This window comes from Podarcis gaigeae (assembly GCF_964106915.1).
Source record: "Podarcis gaigeae genome assembly, chromosome: 15".
Lineage (NCBI taxonomy): Eukaryota > Metazoa > Chordata > Lepidosauria > Squamata > Lacertidae > Podarcis > Podarcis gaigeae.
This window is the reverse complement of record NC_139692.1, coordinates 7,713,692-7,732,283: the sequence shown is the minus strand read 5'-3', so window position 1 is coordinate 7,732,283 and position 18,592 is coordinate 7,713,692. Positions and strand designations below refer to the sequence as shown.

Sequence of the window (18,592 nt, the reverse complement as noted above, 5' to 3'; positions counted from 1 at the left end):
AAATGTTAGGAACAGCTTTAGGGCAGTACGAGCTGTTCAACTGAGGATTGGACCCCCTCAGAAGGTGGTAGCCTCTCCTTCCTTGGAGGTTTTTAAGCAGAGGTTGGATGGCCACCTGTCATCATGCTTGAGTTGAGATTCCTGCATTACAGGGGGTTGAGTTGGGGTCCCTTCCGACTCTACAAATCTATGATTCTAGTTTTTATGCAGTTCTGGATGGCAACCAAGAGTTCTGGCACAGAGAACCAGCTGTGATTCAGGACCCTTCTGTTCAGGAGCGATCATGCTTGGACTCAACATACCCAGATGCCACCGGAAATAGGCTGGGGGGGCTGACGAGTCGCTCCACCTCCATGAGGTGCCAAAGCGCAGCCCGATCCACATCTGCCAGCCGTCCTCAGGAAAGGCATCTGGGGAGGAAAAGGAGAAACCATCACAGATGTTTCTTGGTAAGGATTAGATGGCCAGCTCCCCGCACCCTCTTCCAGTGCAAAACCATCACTACTACCTCCCAGTTTGAATGGGGACAATAAATGCCACCATCTCATAGAATCATAGAATTGTAGGTCTGGAAGGGACCCGAGGGTCATCTAGTCTGACCCCCTGCAATGCAGGCATACACAGTTGTCCCATACAGGGATCAAACCTGCAACCTTGGCATTATCAGCACCACACTGTACCAACTGAAGAGGAGGAGGAAGAGAGTTATTCTGAGGGCGGCATTTGGGTACAGGTGCTCTTTTAAGTTTTGAAAATCTCCACTGTTAGTTTCAATTTTTGCTGCTTTGGACTGTAAGCATCTTTAAAGGGGCATTTGCCCAGAAAAGCAGCCCCCAAAATATTTAAAATATAAAGAGATAAATGGCAACAGCCATCCCCCAAGGGCACTTAAAAAACTAATAAGAAGCACATATCTCAATTGGTAGAGCATGAGTTTCTTTATCTCTGGTTCGTGGGTTCAAGCCCCGTGTTGGGCAAAAAGGATTCCTGCATTGCGGGGGTTGGACTACTAGACCGATGGTCCTTGTGGCCCTTTCCAACTATGAGTCTATTATTCTAAGAGGAGCCCAGCTAGATCAGCCCAAAATGCTACTGTCTTGGCTACTGGTTTGCTGCTTCCATCCCTCACCTGACAGGAAGGTGTTCTGCTCCTCATCGCCAACAATTGCGAGGCCCTCCCCAGATTCCTGGCAAAAAGACTGGGCCTCCCTCCATGACCTCAGTTCCCGGAAGGATGGGAAATGGAAGGCGTAGCAGTGGGAGCGGAAGGGCACTTTCCTCACGGAGCCAGGGAGGGCATCTAAACAGGAAAGGCACAAGGGGAGAGAGAGAGGGGTACAAGAAGGTGCAGCTATGAAGTTGGTGGGCAGGTCCACATTTTAGATTAATGTAAATGGTGAGCTCCCCACACTGGCTTTATTTCCCCTTCATCCACCCAGCCTTCTCCTCCACACTTTCTCCTCCTGAAATCCAGAGATCCCCTTTGCACTTCCCCCAGCAGGGCTTTCGACAAAATCCCCCATGATATTATTGTGAAGAAGCAGGTAAAATGTGAGCTGGGCGAGGAAACTGTTAGATGGATTTGTAGCTGGTTGCCTGGCTGAACCCAAAGTGTGCTCATTAATGGTTCCTCGTCATCCTGGGGGGAAAGGGGGGCTGCCACAGGGCTCTGTCCTGGGTCCGCTGCAGTTCAACATCTTGGATGAAGGAATTGAGGGGATGCTCATCAAATTTGCAGATGACCCCAAAATGAAAGGGGTAGCTAATGCCACAGAAGACAGAATTGGGTTTCAAGATGACCTCAATGGATTGGAGAACTGAGCCCAAACTAGCAAAATTTCAACAGGGACAAATGTAAGGTTCTGCCCCTTGGTAGGAAAAACCATCTGCACAAATATAAGATGGGGGACACCTGGCTTACTAGTAGTACCTGTGAAAAGGGTCCAGGGGTCTTAGTGGACAACAAGCGTAACATGAGTCAACAGTGTGATGCACAGAGGAGAGGCCTGTCAATGGCTACTAAGTCTTGAAGCGTCAAGGGACCCCTCCCATGCCAGCCCTGGGTGCTGGGGAGGTAAAACCCAGCCAGATGGGCAGGATATAAATACTACTACTACAACAACAATTACTACTACAACAACTACTATTAAAATTAGCGAGGGCTACTGGGTTTGGCTCTCTCCATTTCTCCATTCAACAGCAAAATGCAGCATTTCTGTAGCCTCCCTCATTATGCCTCCTGCTGGCTGCTGAATGTCGAGGCTGGCAAGGAGACACCCCCTTTGCTCTTACCTGTCATGGGCATCTCACAGATGAAGGAGACGTTGGCACCGCAATCCCAGTCCCTCCACTGGCCAGCGTAGATGCCCACGAGCTGTGTGCAACGCTCCTTCTTGGGGTGGCCTTGGAGCCAGTTTCTGATAAAGCAGAAAGAGTTCAAGATCCAAAAGCAAAGAACTTGCTTCTGGTCTCTTAGCAAACCACTTTGATAGCTCCGTCGGCAGAGCAGGAGACTTGATCTTGGGGTTGTGGGTTGAAGCCCCACACTGGAGCCCTCTGCCATCAGAGCCACGCATCAAGGTTCTCTTACCTGTACCAGCTCTGCGATAATGGGGTCCCATCCACCCAGGCGAGCTGACTGCTTGCCTCTCGCCATGCTAACCCGATCCAGTAGTGCAAGGCATTTTCCCGGGTGCTGTCTGAGAGTTCCGTCAGGAACATCTGTGCAAAGGCAGCATAATAAAACCACAGAATCATAACATTGTTGAGTTGGAAGGAACCCCAAGGGTCATCTAATCTAAACCCCTGCAATGCAGGAATCTTTTTGCCCAATGTGGGGCTTGAACCCACAATCCTGAGATTAAGAGTTTCATGCTCTCAGATTGTTCTTTGCTGAAAGAAAATTATATGAAGGTGATGTATAGATGGTATATAACTCCAGTGCAGTTAGGTAAAATGTATAAAACCAGTTCAAATGTGTGTTGGAAGTGTAAGGAAAAGGAGGGGACATTTTATCATATGTGGTAGGATTGTAATGAAATTAAAAAGTTTTGGGAAATGATATACAATGAACTGAAGAAAATGTTCCATCTAACATTTGTTAAGAAACCTGAAGCATTTCTGTTAGGGATTGTAGGAAAAGACCTGCCAAGGAAGCTGAAAAATATCTTCATGTATGCAACAATGGCGGCGAGAGTCTTAATAGCACAAGGATGGAAGAATGAGGAAACCCCGACTAAAAAACTATGGCAAGAGAAACTGATGGACTATGCAGAATTGGCAAAATTGACACATAAACTATGGGACAAGGATAACTGTGACTTTAATGATGAATGGGAACCTTTTACAAAGTACTTAAAGAAACAACAAAGTGAACTGGACTCCTTGGCAGGTTTTGAATAAACACTCACAAACTTTTTATGGACTATAACCAGCCAGATAAATTAAGGATTTATACAGTTTTGTAATATGCAGAGAATAGTATTTGTAGAGAAACCAGAGACTGGAGCTGAGGGAAGTCAGGGGGGAGGGGAGGGTGGGTTATTTTATGGGGGAGGGGGGAATGGGAGGAATTAAGGATGATATGTATTAAGATAATATGTTTTGTTTAAATTTGTAATAAAAAATATTTTTTAAAAAAAGAGTTTCATGCTCTACCGAGTGAGTTGTCCTGCAGTGGGAGCAAAGGCAGGCAGCATAACTTTTGCCACTTTCCCAACGGTCTCTGCCAGGGACTTCTACAGGAAAGGGGCCATGGCTTGGTGTTAGGGCAATTGCTTTGCATGCAGAAGGCAGCATCTCTGGGTAGCGCTGGGGCAGCGTCCTTGCATGAAATCTTGGAGAGCTGCTGCCAGTCAGTGCAGACAATGCTCAGCTAGTTGCACTAGCTGTTTATGTTCCTGGGCTCAGGAAATGACCTAGCCAACCTGGGACTCAAGAGCCCTCATTGGGTGCAGAATAGAAAAGGGTTCTGAACAGTGTTAGAAATTCGCCAGGTGCCGGGCGCATTTTGCAGAGATCTCTTGGTTCGCCTCCTCCTACAACGACCCTGAGAAGTAGGTTAAGAGTCTGTGATTGACTCCAAGGTCACGCAGTGAGCTTCATGACTGGCTGAGTGGGGAGTTGAACCCTGATCTCCCAGGTCCTGGTTCAACTCTTCAACCACTACAGCACACTGGCTTCCTCAAGAAATTCTGCTATGGGACCACTCTATCAATTAAGTTGGTCAATAAATATGGGGAAAGCAAATTGTCACTTTGAGAAGGATCTGCAATATTTTCCTTGAAGCTTGATTTTTTCCCCCTTCTGGATTGTTTGATTGGATGTTTTAGTGGGTTGTCTACCACTTTGAGATTTTTCCTTTAAAAGATAAAGCAGAAATGAAACACGGCACCTAGAGCACCTGGCCATTGCCATACCTGGGTCAGATCTGGATTCTATGCCAGGCAGTCATCCTCAAGTGAGGTTTCCCTCGCTTCCTCCCTCCCAAACTAAAGCATTCCCAGCCTGCAGCTTGCAAAATCCGCCTCTTACCTGCTTGTGGTAATCCTTGATGACAACCAGGTCTGCCTTTTGGTACCTGCAGAAGACTCTGGCTTCACTCCAGGACAGAACAAGAGAGCCAGCTGGGATGTAAAGGCAAAGCTCATTCCTGTACAGGATCCACCTTGGGGGGCACACCCCCAGCACTGTGTGGAAAGGAAGGGTGGCATTTTCCCAATCAGTAAAATGTTAGCTTCTTGTTGCTAACTTTCAAAACAGTAGCTTCTTGTTCCCACCTCTCAAAGCTGGGGATTTGGACAAAGGAGGGAAGGGGCATGTCAGGTGGTGTTCCTGGGCACTAGAAATGCTTTTGGGTTGGGCCTGCTTGCTGGTCTGGGAACCACAGAATGATAGAATAGGAAGGGACCCTGAGGGTCATCTAGCCCAACCCCCTCCATGACAGATGGCCATCCAATCTCTGCTTTAAAACCTCAGTTGAGCAAAAAAGAACAATAACTCCAACTTCCTGCATTGCAGAGGGTTGGATGAGATGACCTGTGTGGTCCCTTCCAAATATATGATTCTATTATTCTAAGGAGAACTGCTCTTGCTGGTTACAGACAGCCTTTATCTCCTTTGCCTTGGCAGCCTAACAGTTTGGAAGGGTTGACTCTGACACCTAGGACTTTTGCTTGCACACACACACACACACCCTCATAATTTTATCCACAGATAAAATGATTCAGAATTTGCTCAGTTGCGTCCATAAGAAGAAGAAAGAAAAGCCAGGGCACTTGAAATAAATATTGTGATCTTCCCACTTTTTATCTCTTGTCTTCCTCCAGGAACTTCCTACCAGAACTGGCGAAGAGCAACCCCAACACGACTCGGACTATCTTCTGATACATCTCTGATCTCCTCAGAGCTGCTGGCCCCATCACCCTAAAATCGAAATTACATCACAGTTAGTCTTTCTCTGGGATAGGAGATCTCCATCGCCTGCCGGGACATGTTCCCAACCTTGTCAAGGAACAGACTGCATACTGGTCTTCCTCATGCCTTCAATTCAATGCTACCAATTCATGTGGTAATGTAGCAACTTTTCTGGTATCTGTACCCAGCAGTGTTCAAAATTCCCCAGGTGAGTTTTGCAATGGGCAGAGGTCCAATTGTGACCACGTGGAGATCTCTGGGCACCAGGTTGGCAACTGACATCTCCATCTAGCTGGTCCCTCCAGCTTTCTTAAGGATGTAAGCAGAAGAGCTTATTTATTGCATTTTTATCCTACTTTCCCCTCCAAGGAGTACATGGTTCACCCCCCCCCCACCATAAAAAATCAAACAATCCAGAATAAAACAAATTCAAGCTTCAAAGGAAGTATTTCAGATCCTTCTCAAAGTTACACTTGGCTTTCCCTATATATATTGACTGACTTAATTTATAGAGCTGCCCTGTAGCAGAAAGACTCTAGGAGTGTTAAAGCACCCAATATGGTAACCTTACAAAATGGCCTCTGTGCTCTCACAAAAAAACAAAAACCACATCACACACAAACCCAAAAATCCTGCTTGCTTTGGGGCGCCGCCTAGCAACCAATAACTCAAGGCAGGCTTGGTTTAAAGGTTCCAGCCACTAGGCCGAAATGCAGCCTGCCTTTTGTTACCAGTTGTTGCTGGTGGTCATAGATCATAGAATGGTCTAGTTCTGATGAGATGAAGAGTCTCGTGCTCTACTGGTGATGATCAGTACTGGGGGGAAACAAGGCATTAGGAAATAAATTTTCACTCAAAAACAATAACTGCTGGGGGGGGGGGGGACCACACACACACCAAAAACACCCATAGCCGGACAAGTGAAAAAATGGATGAGGCAAAAGCAGCACCTCCCTTGGTCAAGAAGAGAGCAGAATGGTGGCCCTTTGGCAGAATGACCATGTTTTTGTGGCGGACCTCAACAGCTTTGTTCAACATCATCTGGTTAGGATGGGGAGACAGCTGCCCCTGTTGAATTTCTGCCTGCCAATGCAGGAATCGTTTGCCCAATATGGGACTTGAACCCACAACTCCGGGATTAAGAGTTTCATGCTCTTACCAACTGAGCTTTCCTATTGTCCTACCTGGGGATGCAGGAATCTTTTGCCCAACGTGGGTTTGAACCCACAACCCTGAGATGAAGCACCTCATGCTTTACTGACAGAGCTATCACACCTATTTAGCTCTCTGAAGCAGTATGATTCTGATGCTGAAAATTTTTCTAGTTGCTTTTGCTTCATGAAAGCTCAGTCAGTAGAACATGAGACTATTAATCTCAGGGTGGTGGGACTAGAAGACTATTAATCTCATGGTAGGGGGCTAGACTAGATGACACTTGCCGTCCCTTCCAGCCGTACGATTCTATGATTCTAACGCTGCAATCCTAAGGCTCAAAAAAGACAAGAGCACCTCACCTAATTGACCCACACAATATTTGGGGGCATTACCATGAATGAATGGTTATTTTATGCGCTGATAGTGAGATGTCTGAAGAAGGGGAAATGTACTAGGCCGAAAAATCAGTGAACAATGCCTGCATTGACTCGACTGGATGTGTTGAAATCCTGTTTGCGTCAAGAGGAGCAGGAATGACGGAATCTGCTTTAAGTGACCCTGGAGCAGCAGGCTTTGATGTGTTGACTTTATATCAAAAGATTTATATTGAAAGATGGCCCCTTTCCAAGACCAGCCTGTAAAGTGAGAACAATTTGTCATTTCTCAACCTGGGATAGCTCAGCTGGTAGAGCATGAACTCTTCTTCTCTGGGTCGTGGGTTCGAGCCCTGCATTAGGGGAAAGATTCCTGACTTGCGGGGCGTTGGATTAGATGAGCCTTGGGATCTACAGTTCCATGATTCTGATCTTAATGCTGAAACAAGCTCATAATCCAGTGCTATTCCATGGACTAGGTAGACCACTGTTTCAGCTCCGTTGGTTAGAGCGAGGAGCTGGTAATGCCAAAGTTGTGGGTTTGATCCCCGTATGGGCAACCTGCATATTCTGCATTGCAGGGAGTTGAGCTAGATGACCCTTGGGGGGAGAGGGGGCCAGGAGACAGACATGCGTTCCCCACCCCCAGTCTTCTAGAAAACACAGAGAAATGAAAAGATCAAAGGAGAGATTGGTTGCGTACAGACGCAGTCTACGATAGCTTGGGAAAAAAAACAGAGAGGAAGGGAAGACAGGGACCTCCAGTCCTCACAAGTGGCTCATTGGGGCAAGACTTACCGGTACTGAGAAGAGTTGCTGGCATCACTAGGACTGTGTAGTTTTAGTTTTTTTGAATGAAGAGTTAACTTCACTGAGACTGGTGTTTTTTATTACACACTTACACCTTACTCAGACTCCTGACATGCAAACAGGACAGCAGCAAGGCATGCAATGTCCTAGAGACTATGATACCCATCTCTACACATAGTCATGAAATGACTCAACAAGTCATACACTTGACCTCCCTGGTATCGCTATGGTAACCCAGTGACACATGGCACCCTTATCTCAGAACAACCGGACATGGGGGATTGGTCTCAAGACATGAGACCATTTAATTTTAACCCATAGTTCACACTGTCCATCAGCTCAAACCCACCCCTGACAGAGAACCCCATATGCAGGAAGATGACAACATCCAAGCAACAATGTGGCCCAGGAGAATGACCTTTAGAGCCAAAAAGGAGAGGCCTAAAGACTATAGGTCTGGCACAACAGCACACCCCACTCTAAGGATGGGTGAATCCCTAGATGTCACCCTCCGAACCTCTCAGCGAGGTGGGACATAGAGAAGGGCCTCAGATGACAAGCACAGGGTCTGGGGTGGTTTGTATGGGGAGAGGTGGTTCTTTAAGGCACTGGGGTCCTGAGCTGTGTAAGACTTTATAGGTCAACCCCAGTAAGTGACACCTTATTATTATTATTATTATTTGTGGATATGGTTACATCAATATTATGAGCCAATATTAATGTTGCCATATCTATGACTACAAAGTTATACTGTGTGTTTTGTTCTTATGCTGGGGTTTTTTACATTGCTGCTAAAAATGGTAATAAATAAAGTTTGGTACTTCCTGGCACACATGCCCTTTGACGTGGACGCTCTTCTAATAAATCTATGCCGCCTTAATAACATTCACATACAGAACGTGTAGCTCAAGCTAGAATTGGGTGTGCCCTTTAGCGTCATGTGTGAAAGCACTTGCCAAAGCAGTCAGAAACTATACTGGGGACAATAGCACATATCACAAAAACTGTTTCTTCAGATTCTTCACCCTGTTCCCAAGCAGTGAGGGAATTTCACTTAATATTCTCCAGGGAATATCGCATGTGAATGGCATATCTTTAGCAAACACTATTGGGGTCAATAGCATACATTCCTACTCTCTGCTGCATGGATGGGGTATCTGTGTGACCAGGGTCCAGAACTACGGGGGTTGTAGTTCAACAACATCAGATGAGTCACATGTTCCCCATCCCTTTTCTACTAGATAGATTCAGAACCTTTCAATGGTTGCAGTTGAAACTGGAGGAGAACAAAAAAACCAAACACATTTTCCCAAAATCTTCACCCTGTTCCCAAGCAGGTAGTTGTAGTAGTAGTAGTAGTAGTAGTAATATCATTTATATTCTACCCATCTGGGAAGCTTTTAATGTTAATAGGTTATTGTATTCTAGTGTTTTGTTGGAAGCTGCCCAGATGGGCGGGGTATAAATAATAAATTATTATTATTATTGTTATTATTATGGAGAATTGCACTCAATATTCTCCAGAGGAGACAAAGATTCTTGCATGGGAAGGGCTCCTCTTTAGCAAATGTAGTACACAGCAGAGTGGAATTCACTCTGGTCAGTGACTGAAACAAATGGATGGAGTCATTGATTGATTCAGCAGAGTGGAGCTAGCACACTGCACATGCTCAGGAGCACTGCCAAGCTCTATGATAATATATGATCTGTATATATATTCAGGTCCAGGGTTTAGGTCCCAGGCGCTCCCCGTGGAGCTCTGGCTGAAAACAGATGCCCCTTCTCCCCTCCCCTCCCGCCTCCGCTCAGCACCCTGGCCAGCTCCTTCTCCCGCCCGCTACTTCCGGGTCCTCCCCGCCGGCTCGCGGGAGGGGCGGGGCCGGAGAAGGAGGGACGGAGGGAGGGCAGAGCCCGGCGAGGAGCGCCTATATGAGCGCCTGCGCAGTAGCGCTGCGGGCTATTCGAGGGATGGTGAGCGGAGTCGTGTCCGAGCTCAGTGAGTAGCGGCGCCGCGAGGCAGGTGGGGAGGGGAGAAGGGAGGGGGAACCGGTGCCTTCCGGCTATGATCTCGTAAATAGATGTGTGCATTTATGGAATTTTTAACTGGACATTAGTATCCAATTATTATGAATAATAAGCTAAAGGTGAAGGAGCCCTGGACGGATTAAGTCCAGTTAAAGGCGACCATGGGGTGTGGCGCTCATCTCTCTTCAGGCGATTCCGTTTTTTTATAAAAAGAAGTTGCATTGATTTCAAAAAGAAGGAACGGGTTGTTGCAGAAAACTCAGCTTTCCACCCCCGCCCCCTTAAAATAAAACTTTCCCATTGTGGGTTGGGGGGTGAGGGGCTTGAACTGCTTCCGTGTCCCTTCCCCCCGATTAGCAGAATAGCCGATGCAAAACAAGGGGAAGTCATAAGCATTTTCTTAATTTACAGACGGGGTACAGGTTGCAGAATTTTAGTTACCATGCACAGATTTTTTTTTTCTTCAAGTAAGAACCCAACCTTGAAGGGCAGACTAGTCAAGAAAGGCTGCCCACAAATGTACAGATTTTGTATGGTGTTGTCATTGTTCCTTTCTGGGCTTCCAGCCTTCGAAATACAGTGGTACCTCAGGTTAAGTACTTAATTCGTTTCGGAGGTCTGTTCTTAACCTGAAACTGTTCTTAACCTGAAGCACCACTTTAGCTAATGGGGCCTCCTGCTGCTGCCGCACCGCCGGAGCACAATTTCTGTTCCCATCCTGAAGCAAAGTTCTTAACCCGAGGTACTATTTCTGGGTTAGCAGAGTCTATAACCTGAAGCGTATGTAACCTGAAATGTATGTAACCCGAGGTACCACTGTAGAACCAACCATTTCTTTCTGTCCTTGGCAGGATCCAGCTGTGCAGAATCTCAACAGCTAGCCAGCAACTGTGGCAACCCTAAGCCACCTTCCTCTCCATCCAGCTGCGCAGAGTGATGATTGGTTGGCCTTTCTTACGAAGCCCTTTCTCAACCCCCATCAAGCTGTAGAGTGTTGATTGGCAGGCCTTTGTGGCAGTCAGCAAACCACACAGACCTTCTTGCGCAGAGCACTGTTTCGACTTCTTCCCAAACAGCCAGTTTATTTCTCTTTAAAAAGGTGCTGAACACAGGAAGTTGCCTCCCTCTCCTGGTCCGTCTAGCTCAGTATTATGAGCTCTCCCGGGTTTCAGGCCAGGAATCTTTCTCAGCTCTGCCTGGAGATGCCAGTGAAGGTTGAACCTGGGACGTCCTTCAGGCAAAGCAGAGGCTATTCCACTGAGAGCCCTTCCAATGGAATGAACCTTAACTGGATAAACATACTGTATAACTGAAGCTTGGGGTGGTAGATCAAAAGCAAGTTCAAAAGCCAGCACTTCATTCAGGGCCTGGCACGTGCTCCAAAGGAAAAGTAAAGGTTGGAGGATCAGAGAATTGGAATAAGCCCAAAGGACAATATAGTCCAACCGTCTGCAGTACAGAGACTACAGGGTGAAAACACACTGGCTCTCCTTTTAATGGCTGCATTCTCTGTTTTGTGTCTGCAGAGCAATTATTATTCTGCTCACTAAATTATTGACTATGGCCAGTGAATGCCCACTCTGCAACCTGCTCAATACAGACACAAAACATAAATTCTGTTCTTGGGTCCATGAGTTGCAGCAGTGACACAGCCCTTGCTTGCTTCCCACATGGGATGTACCTGCACACCTTTTTACAAGTGGGCTTTTATTTTTAGGTTTTCCTTATCCACATTTACCTTTTGCCCCGCTCTTTCCAGGCACTGATCTGTGCTTTGACACACCGTGTCTGAGCATGGTTTCTGCTTTGTTTCCCCCTGAGCTTTCCCCACAAAACCCCGCTCTTTAAATCTGGATCAGAGCAAATGTCAATTCAGTTTTTCCTCAGATTGCTGTTTGCTTTACGATTGAGCTTTAAAGAGCAAGTTTTTGCAGAGAAAGCTCCCGAGCAAAAAAAAGGGGGGGGGGCATGGAGCTTTAAATCACAGACCGTTCCTGGAAAGAGAGGAGGAAGGGTCATGTGTATAAGCCCTTATATTGCACAGATGGACTTCGGAAAGTAAGGAACTGAACTGTGACTCTGTGGAAAGAGAAATGTTTGTGTGTTAGGGTTAACTGGCTGCCAGCTAATGTAGCCAAACCAGTGCAGCAGGGCGACTGCCTTCATACGGGGCTGCCTGCCAAACCCTACTGTCTGCTGTCCACATTCGTTTCTGACTCACCTCTAGTCGTCACACCCAATTTGCTGCAACTTTAAGTCTCTGTTTCCCCAAGGATAGCTTAGGGAGTGCCTGATGCTTCCTAATGTCGGCATTCAGAGTTTCTGAAACCTCAGGGAGAATACCTGAATATGGCAAACTGATGTTTTTTCACCCAGAAGGCTCAGAGTCAGGTGACTGGAGGTGGGATGACGATGAGTGGTCTGAGGGAGAAGAGGGAGAAGACTGGAAGGAGGAGGGGTTGGAAGCTGAAGGGTTAACAGGGTTTAGTAAGCAGGAAGAGAGCAGTCCAGAATCAGGGGCTGGAGAGGAGGTGAGGCAGACTGCTGAAGAAGCCAGGGAATCTCCCCTTCCTGCTGGGACCAGCTCCACCCCCCTGGAACATACAGAGAAATGAAGAGGTCAGAGCAGAGAGGGGCTGTGTGCAAGCAGTTTGTGACTGCTTGGGAAAGACCCTGGAGAGGAGGAGCCTTAGGAAGTTCTGGGAACGCAGGGACCTCCTCGCAACTACTTTGTTGGAGCAAGACCTACTGGGAAGAGTTGCTGGGACCACTGGGACCACTAGGCCTGTGCCGTTTCGGTTTCTCGAATAAGGAGTTAACTTCACTGACACCGTGCTTTTCTTTGTTAGCTGACCTAATGCTTGACTCTAGCTCCTGACAGCTACTGCTTTTAAAACGGCAGCCCTAAGAACACCACCTGCCCCACGGCATGTGCTGGAGAGGTGTCAAGGTCAAACTGCAGCAGCTGCAGGTGGTGTGAAGCGGAGATGGGAACCTGCAAAGGAGTTTGTAGCCCTGACCTGACAGTTGCATGCAGCTGAAGGACGAAGCAGGAGGCAGAAACAGGGAGCGGGTGAGATAGGCGTCCGGAAGGCAGATGGCAGGGACTGGAAACCTGGAAGGGTAGCTTTTCGCCACAAGGGTGCCCCTAGTTTGAATGGTGAGGCCAAATTTAGCTTGCTTTGCCTGAAAGGAAGTGAGGTGGCATCTTATTCTACCCTGCTGCATTCTGACCGCAGCAGATGGCTCAGACTGAGGAAGTGCTGTGGGACCTGGGAGTAATACACAGCAGGAAGTGAAGCAGGACTGGCTATCTGGGCCACAGTGTCCCTGTCCTGGTTTCAGCTGCTATATACAAGACTTCTGCTGCACGGATGCTGTTGGCCTGCCTACTGACAGCACCTCTGAGCATGTGCAGAGCAAAGTGGACCGTGTTTTATTACTTTAAAACTTATCACATGGGAACACGCCTTCCCCAATACATTGACAATTAATTTTAGGGAAATTGCAAGAATGCACCACTTTTCCTGGCTCTGGGAAACATGGGAGCCTATTGTTTCCCAGGGTCAGATTATTTCCTCATGTAGCTCAGCGTTGCTTACTCTGCCTGGCAGTGACGTTTCTCAGCAGGAAGCAAATTTCCTTTTGCATCACCAGCTTTAGACGTACCTCTTTTCTGGCAACCAGTGAATAAAGTGAACTTCCACCCCAAGCATAGAATCCTAGGCAACTGTGCAGCAGACGGGTGGGAATGTGTGCAGAAGAGTAAGATTCTGTCTCTGGTTACCTATTTGGGGGAGCAGCCTTGCATGGGCTCAGCTGCAGGCTGAAAGGGGTCAGCAGCCTTCCAACCTCCAGGATGAAAAGGCAGCCATTTTGCGGTCATCATGGGAGGCATCCAGTAGCCACCTCTGTCTCTAGCACCAGACTAGGCATCGACCCACATCCCCATCTAAGGAGCTGGGTGGCGCTGTGGTCTAAACCACAAAACCTAGGGCTTGCTGATCAGAAGGTCAGTAGTTCGAATCCCCACGAGAAGGTGAGCTCCTGTTGCTCAGTCCCAGCTCCTGCCAACCTAGCAGTTCGAAAGCGCATCAAAGTGCAAGTAGATAAATAGGCGGGAAGGTAAACGGCATTTCCGTGCGCTGCTCTGGTTCGCCAGAAGTGGCTTAGTCATGCTGGTCACGTGACCTGGAAGCCGTACGCCAACTCCCTCGGCCAATAAAGCAAGATGAGTGCCGCAACCCCAGAGTCAGTCACGACTGGACCTAATGGTCAGGGGTCCCTTTACCTTTACATGCCTGCCACATCCACCCTCTCCCCTCTATGTTTGTTCAGACCCTAAAGCTCTCCTAAGTGCAACAGAAACTTGTGCAGAGGTGAGTGCTGGCTCAGTCCTCTCTGTATCCTTCCCGTCCTGAGAAGCCAGCCCACCCAACCAGCCATCTCAGAGTCACAGATTTGGGTATGCCACAGGATTGGTTGCTGATCTCTGTGTTCGAACCCTACCTTTTGCTGTAGGCTTGCAGTTATTGGGCGAGTCAGGGGCTTATGTGGCATCATCTCAGAACACTTGCTGTGCCATGCAAAGAGGACAAGTGCCAAGGAAGTTTCTTAAACTGAAGAGAATCAGGTCTCAGACGAAGGAGTTGGCCCAGCAGCTGATAGCTTTATAGCATGGGTAGGCAAACTAAGGTCCAGTGGCTGGATCCGGCCCAATCGCCTTCTAAATCCGTCCTACGGATGGTCCGGGAATCAGTGTGCTTTTACATGAGTAGAATGTGTCCTTTCATTTAAAATGCATCTCTGGGTTATTTGTGGGGCATAGGAATTTGTGTGTGTTTTTCCGTTTCAAAATATAGTCTGGCCCCCCACAAGGTCTGAGGGACAGTGGACTGGCCCCCTGCTGAAAAAGTTTGCTGACCCCTGCTTTAGAGCGCTAGCTGGAAGCTGATTGGGTCCCCTCTGTTGTGCTAGCGGCTGCAAAACACACTCTAGCCAGTGATGGTGCTGACACGCAGCAGAGCAGAAGAAGGGTACTCAGCACTGCCTCTGTCCACAGCTGCTGATGTCAACACTGCTCCACCCAGTCGCATTTCTGTTGGCAAGAACATGAAAAGAGCCCTGCAGGATCAGGCCAATGGGGACCCATTTTGTCCAGCATCTGTTCTCACCTTGGAAAACCCATAAGCAGGACCTGATCACACAGGCCTTCTCCTCTCTTGTGGTTTCCACCAGCTGGTATTCAGAAGCATTTAGTGCCTCCCAACTGTGGAGGCAGAGCTTAGCCACCAATAGCCATGAATTTGTCTAACCCTCTTTGAAAGTCATCTAGGTTGGTGGTCATCACTGTCTCCCAATGGAAGCGAGTTCCACAGTTTAGCTCTGCTGCACGAAGAAAATCTGTCTTTTGTCTGTCCTGAATCTTCCCACATTCAGCTTCATTTCTCTGTCCTGCCTATAATTTCACAAACTTCTAGCATGTCACCTTTGACTCAAGGCTGGCTTGTGATCTTGGGGGTCACTGAGCTGGTGGGGGTCACTTCTTCTAGGGTCAAAGGGTGGGATAGGAGGAAAGGTCCAGAAGCTTGCTGCCACTTCACTGCAAACCTGCCTCCTGTTTTCTAGCTGCACACCCACACTCTTACCCAAGGCTTTCTCACGTTCCCATCCAGGTAAACCCTCAATACCATCAACAAACCAGGAGTAACAGTGACCCACATCGCAGGGCCACAGCGTAACTACACCATAGAGACTGAGGGGGAGTCATCGAAACAGTGGCACTTTGGAGGTGCAGCTTGGCTAGCGAGGACCGCGCTCTGCACGCCTTGCCAGGGCGCCTGGCCGGATGGACGACACCTTGAGGATCTTTGCTTGGGCCACCGCTAGCGAGCCGAAGAGGATGCAGATGCAGATGCTGGTTAAGAAGGTGGACGGGCCAATGAGCAGGAAGAAAGCATAATCTTTTACGTTCAGCCAGGGCTCCCGGCAGTGAGCAAAGGACTCGTTCCCAATGGCAGTGATGGGATGTTGGGTGAGCTGTGTGGGACGTTTGCAAGAGACAGAGTCCACCTCTGGAAAAGGGAGAGACACGGAGACTCAGAGCAAGGCTGTGGTTATTGCAGCAGTTGGGGGTGTTGGACCAGAGGATTGCTAACCAACAAGCACAAACCGGTTTAAGATCTTAAGCTGCCTGCCAAAGGAATTAACGTGGATTGCTTGGAGGTTGCTTCTGCTAGGAGCTTTTAGGGAGACCAAGGCACCTGCTGTTCTAAAGTTAGCCAGAAAAGAAATCAAAACAGCAGTGCCATGTGGTGCTTGACAAGGTCCCATAACCTCCATAAAAGTTCATCAATATGTCTTCCACATGATTAATTGCCAAACCGGAGATAGTTGTGACCCCCCTCCCCGGGTGTCTGGCGGGGAAGGAATCTAATTTAGAAATAAAGGTTGTATCCAATGTTAGTCCTACTCAGAGAAGACCTGCTGAAACTAATGTACAGTGGTACCTCGGGTTACATACGCTTCAGGTTACAGACTCCACTAACGCAGAAATAGTGCTTCAGGTTAAGAACTTTGCTTCAGGATGAGAACAGAAATCGTGCTCTGGCAGCGCGGCAGCAGGAGGCCCCATTAGCTAAAGTGGTGGTTCAGGTTAAGAACAGCTTCAGGTTATGTATGGACCTCTGGAGCAAATTAAGTACTTAACCTGAGGTACCACTGTACATGGCTAACTTAGGTTCATTTGTTCCAATGGGTCTGCTTTGAACTTTGTTGGATACAACCCTAAACGAACAAACAAATGGTTAGTCATTTCTAAAGGAGCTGATGGTGCTATAATAAAAGCCAGTTGCACCCACCACACACCATGTATTCTTTTTGGCAAGCTGCTTGGGAAACTGAATCCTCCCCCTAAAAAAAATTGTTATGGCTCCAATTTATTTATTTGTTTTGAGAAAATGTGTTCACAGACTTGTATTGCTGGAACTTTGAAGGGCAGCGGAGATAACGGGAAGAGAACTGAAAATAAAAATTTCAACCACTTTGAGGTTTTCTGCAATCAAGCAGTACAGTCAACTCTTATCTTACATGGGGGTTACATTTCAGGGATAGTGCATAAAGCCAAAATTGTGCAGAGTCAAAACACAGGTGCAGCAGCTGGTGGAATTGTCAACATCTTTTCCCCCCCAGATACCCATTTTTTAAAAAAATGATTAATTATTATTTTTTGGCCAAGCGCATAAAGCTAAATGTGCAAAAGTTAAATGTGCCTACGTTGTGGGTCTACTGTATATAAATTTCATGAAATAAAACTATAAATAATGGCGATTGTTGCTGTTAAAGCCACCAGCTACAGGTGAGCTTTCCAACCCCTTCCCTGTTGAGTCCTGCTCACCTGGGACTTTCTCCACGTTGTCAGTGAGCCACTGGTAGAGGGGCTGGATGGCGCAGGTGCACCCCCAGGGGTTGTTGTGCAGCCTGAGGAAGTGCAAGGAAGGCAGGTTGCTGAAGAGGTCGGGCGAGAGTGAAACAAGCGCATTGCCCTGCAGAAACAGAGACTCGAGGTGGGGCAAGGACCTGAGCAGCTCTGGCTCCAGCGTCAAGAGCTTGTTGTTCCCCAGGTTCAGCATCCTCAGCCTCGGCACGGGGAGGAAAGTATTGGGTTGCAGGACAATCAGGTAGTTCCCACTCAGGTCCAGTTCCTGCAGCTCACTAAGGCCAGCCAGGGCCTGGGGGTGGATGACCCCGAGGATGTTGCTCCGAAGGCTCAGGTGGCGCAGGGCGCCCTGGACGACAAAGGTGCGGTTCTGGAGGGTAGCAATGCGGTTGTAGTCCAGCAGGACAGTGGTGGCATTGGCTGGAAGGTCCTCCGGTACCCAGCGCAGCTTGTGCTCCATGCAGTTGATTTCCCCAGAGGTACAGCTGCAAACAGCTGGGCAGGCAGAGCAGCTGGGGGATGGGTAGAGGAGGAGGAGGAGGAGGGTGAAAGTGGCAAAGGTCTGAAGGCAACTGCAGCGGGTAAGGCTGGAGCCTGAGGGGAGGACCTGGCTTCTACCACACCAAGCCATGGAGCCTCCTCTTCATGCCCACCCTGACTCCTGGGCCAGGATTCACAGCTTGTGCCAAAAACCTCCCAACCCACCAGCCTTCCCCTGCAAAAGGAGGGCAATTCTCGGGCTCCCCTTCTTAGCAACTGCCCTTGCTCCAGCAGAGTCCTGCATGCCAGCCTTGCTTCTGCCCAGCTATTAACTTGGCTTCTCTTCTGGGTGCAGCTGATGATGGGTGGAGCTTTCGCTCTTCCTTAGCAAATATTTTAACAGGGCAGCCTTGCCTGCCAAGGGGCAAAGCCACAGCTTCCTCCTGGGCCCAGCCTGTCTCCTCCAAAAGAGCCACACCAGGCTGCCCTGGGATAGCCGGCTCCGGGCTTTGCCTGGCATTACCCCTCGGCTGCTGCTCTCAGGCTGCCCTGGCACATCATGCCAGGCAAGTTAACTGGTTTACTTATTAGTGTGCTTCACCCTGCCCTTCCTCCAAGGAGCTGCTCAGAGCGGCATTTCAGGCTCGCAGCAGGAAGCCTGTAAGGTAAGGTCAGCCTTGAAACACAAGGCCTAGTTATAGCTGAGGGGATTCACACCACAAGAGGTGGGTGACAGTCAGTTTGGATGGCTTCAGGAGAAGGACTAGGCAAATTTGAAGAGGAGGAGGAATGATGCAACAACATGCTCATGAGGCTGGAACCAGGATTCCCAAGGGCCTTGCCTACGCTTGACTCCAGCTCCTGACAGTCAGAGAGGGACTTGGCTGTCTGCTGC

General features: G+C 48.4%; 3 protein-coding genes across 3 annotated transcripts in view; all 3 read right to left on the bottom strand.

The window, feature by feature from the left end:
• Positions 1 to 5,418, bottom strand: part of LOC310832042 (uncharacterized protein) — a 37,179-nt gene extending 31,761 nt beyond the window's left edge. The window contains exons 1-6 of the mRNA XM_083713374.1: positions 5,339 to 5,418; positions 4,534 to 4,688; positions 2,591 to 2,721; positions 2,293 to 2,417; positions 1,130 to 1,300; positions 303 to 410 (exon numbers count right to left, since the gene is read on the bottom strand). Of these exons, the coding sequence (XP_083569500.1) occupies positions 303 to 410; positions 1,130 to 1,300; positions 2,293 to 2,417; positions 2,591 to 2,721; positions 4,534 to 4,688; positions 5,339 to 5,390 (742 nt within the window). The 5' untranslated portion in view covers positions 5,391 to 5,418. The remainder of the gene's footprint in view (positions 1 to 302; positions 411 to 1,129; positions 1,301 to 2,292; positions 2,418 to 2,590; positions 2,722 to 4,533; positions 4,689 to 5,338) is intronic.
• Positions 1 to 18,592, bottom strand: part of LOC310832095 (beta-4C adrenergic receptor-like) — a 685,807-nt gene that overhangs the window by 75,127 nt on the left and 592,088 nt on the right. The gene's annotated exons all lie outside the window — the stretch shown is intronic.
• LOC310832159 (leucine-rich repeat-containing protein 26-like) lies at positions 15,073 to 17,989 on the bottom strand. Its single transcript, XM_083713787.1, has 2 exons — positions 17,176 to 17,989; positions 15,073 to 15,853 (listed from the first exon to the last, which is right to left on the bottom strand). Exons 1-2 carry the CDS (start codon positions 17,846 to 17,848, stop codon positions 15,582 to 15,584), a joined length of 945 nt encoding a protein of 314 aa, XP_083569913.1. The 5' UTR covers positions 17,849 to 17,989; the 3' UTR covers positions 15,073 to 15,581.